This window comes from Engystomops pustulosus, unplaced genomic scaffold, assembly GCF_040894005.1.
Source record: "Engystomops pustulosus unplaced genomic scaffold, aEngPut4.maternal MAT_SCAFFOLD_573, whole genome shotgun sequence".
NCBI lineage: Eukaryota > Metazoa > Chordata > Amphibia > Anura > Leptodactylidae > Engystomops > Engystomops pustulosus.
In genome coordinates this window covers 19,504-26,883 of record NW_027285452.1, presented here as the reverse complement: position 1 = coordinate 26,883, position 7,380 = coordinate 19,504, and the positions used below count along the sequence as shown (strand labels likewise).

The 7,380-nt window shown below is 41.7% G+C and overlaps 1 protein-coding gene across 3 annotated transcripts; it reads left to right on the top strand.

Moving 5' to 3' along the window:
- The first annotated feature begins 346 nt into the window (after window positions 1-346).
- On the top strand, window positions 347-6,279 carry LOC140111730 (ATP synthase subunit gamma, mitochondrial-like). 3 transcript variants are annotated; one of them, XM_072132421.1, is made up of 10 exons: window positions 348-499; window positions 845-879; window positions 2,314-2,445; window positions 2,578-2,782; window positions 3,604-3,747; window positions 3,816-3,880; window positions 4,155-4,310; window positions 4,422-4,518; window positions 5,071-5,106; window positions 6,158-6,279. In XM_072132421.1, exons 1-9 carry the CDS (start codon window positions 420-422, stop codon window positions 5,075-5,077), a joined length of 921 nt encoding a protein of 306 aa, XP_071988522.1. In that variant the 5' UTR covers window positions 348-419; the 3' UTR covers window positions 5,078-5,106; window positions 6,158-6,279. The 3 variants fall into 3 exon arrangements, with proteins under 3 accessions (XP_071988523.1, XP_071988524.1, XP_071988522.1); XM_072132422.1 differs by lacking the exon at window positions 5,071-5,106 and having other exon boundaries at window positions 347-499; XM_072132423.1 differs by lacking the exons at window positions 5,071-5,106; window positions 6,158-6,279 and having other exon boundaries at window positions 347-499; window positions 4,422-4,522.
- Window positions 6,280-7,380: the final 1,101 nt, after the last annotated feature.

The window sequence follows — 7,380 nt, the reverse complement described above, 5'->3', positions numbered from 1 at the left end:
ACTTATGGCTGGAGGCCAGGACAGAAGGGCATTATAATATTATACATCATATTGAGTGTGATGAAATGTGTAGAACATCATTGTTTCCAGGTTACTTGGCCGATCACAATTTTATTCTCATATACCCAGATGTGCTGCCGATTTTTACACCCTGAACGCTCTTCCGATGAAAACAGCAGTATTTTTTATTGTATGATAAACATGTGTCCGATGTCAATAATATAGCATTAAATATAAAACTATAGCGATACAATCATACAACGCATCAGAAGGCGGAGCTTCCACATGAAACCGGATTGAAAAAACTAGCTGTATTCCCACTTCCAGTCTCAAACATGGCGGTGCCAGGGTCAGGGAAGCTGACAGATCTCGCGAGGTCTCCGCCCCTGTGCCCGCTCTTGAGGACTTAGTTCCGGCGCATGCGCCTACTGCGCTGTCTGACCTTGCCTGCAGTCACCATGTTGTCCCGCAGCAGTGTCCTCATCTTCCAGCCACAATGGTAAGTGTATGAGGAGCTGAGGCTTCATGAAGTGTGCCCCGGGGACATGGGGCGCAGGGTGATGGCGGGCTCCGGCGGCTGCCTGTATGGGCTGTGTATGGTGCAGCAATGCCGGCACACACTAGGCCGCAGCCGGCCCTTGTACTTCAAGGTGTCAGGCAGAAGTGACTGCAGGAGAGGCGTGCTGTGCTCATGGCTGTACCGGAGTATCCGTGTCCCTGGCATATCAGAGGCCTGCACCCCCCCTGGCACAGCGGGCATCCTTTACCCTGTGCAGGCTTGCATGGAGGACACTATGGCTGAGGGTGTTGGGCAAGGTTTAACCACTTGTTTTATGTCTTTTAGGGGCCAAGTCAGGAACATGGCAACTTTGAAGGACAGTGAGTATCTGTGTATTGTGGGTCATAGGGTTAACTCATTCAGACAAGTGTCCTTTTGGGTTATCCTAAAGGTCAGTCCTGATGTGACTGCCCTTATGTCTGTATCTCTCATTCAGTGTATGTGGTTGGTGCAGGTGGTACATTTCTTCAGGTCACCTTGACCTTTGGGTCAAGCCCCTTATAAATGTTAACTTGCTCAGATTTAGTGTGGCTAGTCCTTTATATTGATATATAGGGGAACATATCCTTTCTGCTGATTACTTGTACTAAACTTTTGTAATTTTGTCACTTTCCCTGTTTACATGACCAAGAATGAAGTCATTAGTCTTCCCAGGACCACCAGCTCAGTGTAGATAACTCCTCCTCCAATACTGGATAGCTTAACAATAACCTGCACCCTTATAGTGGGCACAGATCAGTTAAGTCATGGGTGATAGGGATAGAAACTAGTGATTAACAAATAGCTGTGAAGCTGCCTAATGAGTAAACCCTTACTCTATGTAAGGGTATAAGCTACTCTCAGCTTCCTTTGTGACTCTGTAATTACTCCCGAGCTCGTCTTTCCTTGAATTTGGCTCCTCTCCAATCTACTGACCGTTCCCCTCAAGGCTAGCCCTAACATGGGCATGGTGCTGCCATCTAGAAGTCATGCAGTTGGTTTAAACCCTTCCTTACAGGATTGATGGAGCGCACATCAGCCCCACAGACTTGCTCCTTGCTGTTTTCTCCAAGTCTTACATTTACAGTGCCCAGGTGAACGTGTATTAAGAGAGTACAAGGTCAAGGTCTTATCTGTAAGACTTGGTGTCATGGTGGTAAATGTAATAAGTATCTTGGACCCGCTTTATAGGACTTGGTGGAATTACTACCGTTTGTCACCCTTTCATTCTCTGTCTGAAACTTGTACACCTATATATACCTTTAGCAGGTGTGCCACACTTATTATGACTAGTATGCACTTTATCATCTGATTTACTAACTCTGGGGGAGATTTATCAGTGTTTCTGTTGTGAAGGGGTGCAGATGCCTGCAGAGTGGGCCAGTATAGGTAGTTCCTGCCCCTTTCCTTCTAAATACCTGCCAACATTCACCCCTGGTGTAAGTTTGTCAGCCAGCAGATACATCATAAGGCTTAGACCTTATGATGTATCTGCTGTGGTGGTGCCAGAGCTTTATCATACACCAGCGCACAGCATATGATAAATCTCCCCCTCTGTCTATAAGGAAGACTCTGTGAAGAAGGATTAGACTTTAGTCCATTCCGGATTAAGGCTCTGTTCCCAGCACTTTGTTAGAGCAGTCATTCAGGGGATCCTAACACAGCCTAAAGGACCTTTCAGACCTCTCATGGGGTCTGTTGTTTGGGTTTGGAAGTTTTTAGTAGCGTTAATTGCTGTTATGTTTTGATGTGACAGATTGATCTGTTGTGTTCAGTTACCAGGCGATTGAAATCCATCAAGAATATCCAGAAGATCACAAAGTCTATGAAGATGGTGGCCGCAGCTAAGTACTCTAGAGCTGAACGAGAGCTGAAACCGGCTAGAGTATATGGAACTGGTGCCCTAGGTAGGAATATGTATGAAAAATGCACAAGTTGCTATTCCTCATTACAAGAATGGCCATATGTGATATCTGATCTTTTGCATGAGTTATATAGTGAGATGTAGATAAACGTGTAACTTCTCTTGCTTCACTTAGCATTGTATGACAAAGCTGAGATCAAGGCTCCTGAAGACAAGAAGAAGCATCTTATTATTGGTGTCTCCTCTGATCGAGGTCTCTGTGGTGCTATTCATACCTCCGTGGCAAAAGCCATTAAAAGTGAAATTTCCTCGCTTTCTGAAAGTGGAAAAGAGGTTATGGTGGTTGGAATTGGGGACAAGCTGAGAGGATTACTTCAGAGGTTGGTTTGATATGTTTTTAGTGTACGGTAAAATATACTACAACCCTATGGAAGAATAACTTCCGGAAAGGCCACACCCATTGGTTATGTCTAAAAACAGTCTTAAAGTGAACTTGTCATCACAGATTTCCCCATTAATTCACACACCTTCAGGGAGGCCGTCCATGTATGTCTCTTCAAAGCAGAGTTAGTTAATGTATTGGAGGCCCGGAGAGGCAGGGCTGCTTAACTTTATCCCAGCTGCCCGCCCTCACGAAGTGTGTTTGCAAAATGAGTGTGCCATTGATTTAAAAGGGCACATGGGTTAAGGTGCTCCAAAAAGCTGTCTAAATTTTCAGCACCAACTAACTAGTTGTACTTTGCATCTCCAGTCCTAAAACTACGCTCAATTTATATCCACACTTTAATAAAACATGTCCATCCTATCTTGCACTGTCTACCTGTGAGACACTTTTTATAAATCTGTCACACTGAGCTCACCCAAACACCAGTAGAAACGTTTGTACAAAATTTAGCAAATCTAGAAACTATATTAAGGAATGGTTACTGAGCGTGTGGGAATTTTATGCCCACACTAACCCTATTTGAAGGAAGAGATTTCAATGAAGTTTTCCTTAGTTTTTAATATTGTTGACCTATAAGGTGATGTGTTCAACCATGATCAGCTGCCATAACTCCAGTGTGGAAAACTGTTCATAGACCTATCTGCACTCTATACTTGTTACTGCAGCACCGTTCCCATTCACTTCCTGGAGCAGATCTATGTTAAAGAATATCTGCTGTGATGGTATATATTTTCATTGTAATATCTTGTCTTGTAGGACTCATAATGATCACTTCCTTCTGACCTTCAAGGAAGTTGGCAGGAAGCCTCCTACTTTTGGTGATGCATCTGTGATCGCATCAGAGCTGCTGAACTCCGGTTATGAGTTTGACCAAGGATCCGTGGTGTTCAATAGATTCAGGTATGAAAACTGACTATAGAGAGTCTAACTGTTCCCTGAGCCTGTACTGATCATTTCTGCTCTTGTAGGTCTGTCATCTCTTACAAGACTGATGAAAAGCCATTCTTTTCTCTTGACACCGTTGCAAACTCTGGTAACTTATAATTTTTTACCTTATTTCTAATGGGTGGTGAATTAGTACAGATTTAAAGGACATCTACAGCAAGGATGAAGGATTGTTTGCAAATGAGCCTGAGAGGCTCCATTAACACCTATGGAGCCTGGATCCCCTCAGCCAGCAAACAAACCTTCATCTTGGTGGTAGATGCCCTTTAAAAAAAGTCAAAATGGTTTCAATCATGGTTATGTTGATTCCCATTTTCACTTCATTTAACTTGTTATATGAGTTTATATGCTTTTTTTTCTAGAGAGCATTACTGTCTATGATGACATTGATGCAGATGTGTTGAGAAACTACCAGGAGTTTACTTTGGCCAACATCATCTACTTCACGTTGAAAGAGTCCACCACTAGTGAGCAGAGTGCCAGGATGACTGCTATGGACAATGCCAGCAAGAACGCCTGTAAGCCTATGATCTTTCACCTCTGTGATTGGTGTGTGAGTGCAAAATAAAAAAATCTGCTTCTCACATTTTGTGAAAATGTTTCTTTTCTCTTTTCCCTCCTTTCTGTAGCTGAGATGATTGACAAATTGACATTAACTTTCAACCGCACCCGTCAAGCCGTCATCACCAAGGAGCTGATTGAGATTATCTCTGGTGCTGCTGCCCTGTAAGTACACGACTCCATTATTGTCTGGTATATAATAGGATATTGAAATGTTTAGTTGGAATCTAAGGGTTCGTTTACATGGCGGATTTTTTTAATGATCAACATTTGCATTAGGTGAAGCCATGCCTCTGCTCACTTGTACATTTGTTCGGAGCATGACAAACAATGTCACTTTTCTCTGTGTGTGTGTGTGTGTGGGGGGGGGGGGGGGTGGCATTGGTGTCTGCCTCACAGCACATTGAATGGGAGGTAGATCATAGGTGTAAACTATCCCTTAGTTTTCCTATCACTGTAATGTTGCATGGTGTGAATTATCACTGGAACATGATGTAAATATTAAACTGGACCACAGTGTTGGACTTGCACTACTAGCTGTTTACATAGATGTGTGTCTGAATACTGTATAAAATGCGTGTACAACTGAAAATTCTGCATACTGGAAAATCTTGCTTAAATTCTATGTAAAGGACTTAACCTTTGGTGTGCATATCAGTATTTCACATTGCATGGTGTGCCTTAACTTGCTTGTCTTGTCTCTAACCCTTTTACCAGGGGATGAAATCAGTACAAGCACGAAACATTTGTCAGGTAATGCTCTTATGTAGAAGTCCTGTTGGATTGGTCTATTAGAGGGGACTTGTTCATTCTGTAAAAGATAGAGAAAAAAAAAGTCCAATATTTCTGCATCCAGTGTCAGATTCATTTACATACACCTGTGGTTATGCATATATCTATTCAAATAGACATTGCCTGAAAACTTGGCAGCTCCAGTACCCTAAGAAACTAGATATGTGGGTGTTTCTGCATCCATGGACTGCTGTCTTGTGTATGCATCATTGATTCAGATTAGGGTGTTCTGAGAGTGTTAACCTGCTTTATAAAGTACTGCTAGGGGTATGCTAGGTAAATTTCTACTGCCAGGTTCACCAAGCATGAGCAAATTGGGGAAATTTTCAAACAACCCTATGTGTTATGCAGTCTTTCCACTTTGGTCTATGTGTAAAGACCTCATTGCCCCATTAACCCCCAGCAGTAACTTGACATTGTTGAACTATTTACTAATGTCCATCAGATCTCTCTGCCATGAGGGGGCTTAACGCTTTTTTTTTTTTTTTTTCTTTAAAAACCTTAGTATAAGAATGTAAAAGAGCAGATCCTGCCAGAGGGGGCACACACCACTGTCAGTGTGCTTGATTTACAATCTTTAATCCTGGTGGTAGATGTCCTTGAAGACTGTCGGATTCTATTCTATACCTGCTTTTAGTGGGTCTAAACTGTGCACCACCTAATTTTTTGGGCGCACAGACCATTTCCCAGCCAGCCACACTCCTTTATCGGAACACTGCCAAAACATGATCTGAAAGCCTTGATAAATGTGTCTGAAGGTGGTGTGTGGTGTTTTTTTTTTTTTTTTTGTTTCTTTGGAGAGATTCGCCAGAAATCTGATTAATAAATTCCCCCACCCATTAAGCGTCTACAGATAGTTTCTAGTCATACTACTCTACATAAAGGATTCATAAGCGAAGTGATTTTTAAAAAGGCTGCTAAATTTTATCAATAATACTCCTATCTGCTTTTAGTCTTGATGCTTCAACTGCTGTTTGCTTCTATGTATTCATTAACTTCTTCTCTCTTTCAGATAATGTACCATCAGCTTGCAATTTGTCTGGATCTCAATGTCTCACGGGATTGGTTTATTTGTGAAGGAAACCAATGTTTGTAAATTATATTCCAATAAATTGCCTACCTGGAATAATTGTATTGCTTTGTTTAGTCCTGTGCTTCCTTGAAACGTGCTGTATCAAAGACTCTGTTTAAAACAAAGTAGACTCGTCTATTTTAACATCGAAACATTTGTAGCATATGTCATGTAATACAGGCAGCATCTTTACTAATAGTATTTTTTAGGCCTGTCCCTTCCCAAGAAACAATGGGTATCGGTACTTGATTTATATATTGACACATGGACAGGTCTGTCGTGTCTGCTACTGACTTATGAGATGATCAGGCTTGCAGGAGCACATGCTGCTGAAGTCACTAACATCTATATGATTGACTGACTTGATTCATGCCTGTTTGATGGTATTTGGTTATACAATTATTATATTGATGAACACCTCATGCCACATTTGTGAAGTTACAAATGCCATCCAGTGTGGTAGTCACTGTAATGCATCACCAAGTCTTATTTCAAATTAATTTATGCAGCAAAATATTACAACTTCCCTGTATATGCAAACTGTACTCCAGTTCATAGCTGAAAAAGTAAAAAACACACAAGCCTCAAGTTGGTTAAACTAACTTGTATTGGTATCTTTGATACTTTATTTTATAATTCTTATTCAGTCAGACCATCATTGACTAATAGGTCCTTGTAAAGATATGTTAACCTCTTAACGCTCTGCATCCAATATATCGAGTGCTGTAACTTGGCACTCATCATCCAACATATAGGACGCAGAGCTGATACCGGCTCAGTTCAGAGCTGGGCCGGCATTGGAATGCACTGGGTGTCAGCTGTAATTAATAGCTGACACCCCAGTAACACCCACGGTAAGACAGGGCGCCAACTCGGGTGTTTAACCTGTCAACTGCGGTGGTGGGCACGATTGTGGCATTTAACTTGCCTGATGGGTCACCCGAAACGACCACCGCATTAGGTTTTATTTGGCAAATTTAGTAAAATGAAAGAAAAAAGTCTGGTATGCCTGTAATCGTATCGACCCATAGAATAAAGATAACATGATTATTAGGCTATATGGTGAAAACCAAAAAAATCCAGTACATGCTTTTCTACTCCTGACCTAAAAAAAAAAAAGTTATTACATTTTCAACAATAGGAGATACCAACTGCAAAATGGT

Coding starts and splice junctions, on each gene's coding strand:
- LOC140111730 (XM_072132421.1), top strand. CDS start 420: ATGCGCCTACTGCGCTGTCTGACCTTGCCTGCAGTCACCATGTTGTCC. Junction 3,748..3,815: donor GTGGTGTTCAATAGATTCAG/GTATGAAAACTG, acceptor CTGCTCTTGTAG/GTCTGTCATCTCTTACAAGA. Junction 4,311..4,421: donor CAATGCCAGCAAGAACGCCT/GTAAGCCTATGA, acceptor TCCTTTCTGTAG/CTGAGATGATTGACAAATTG.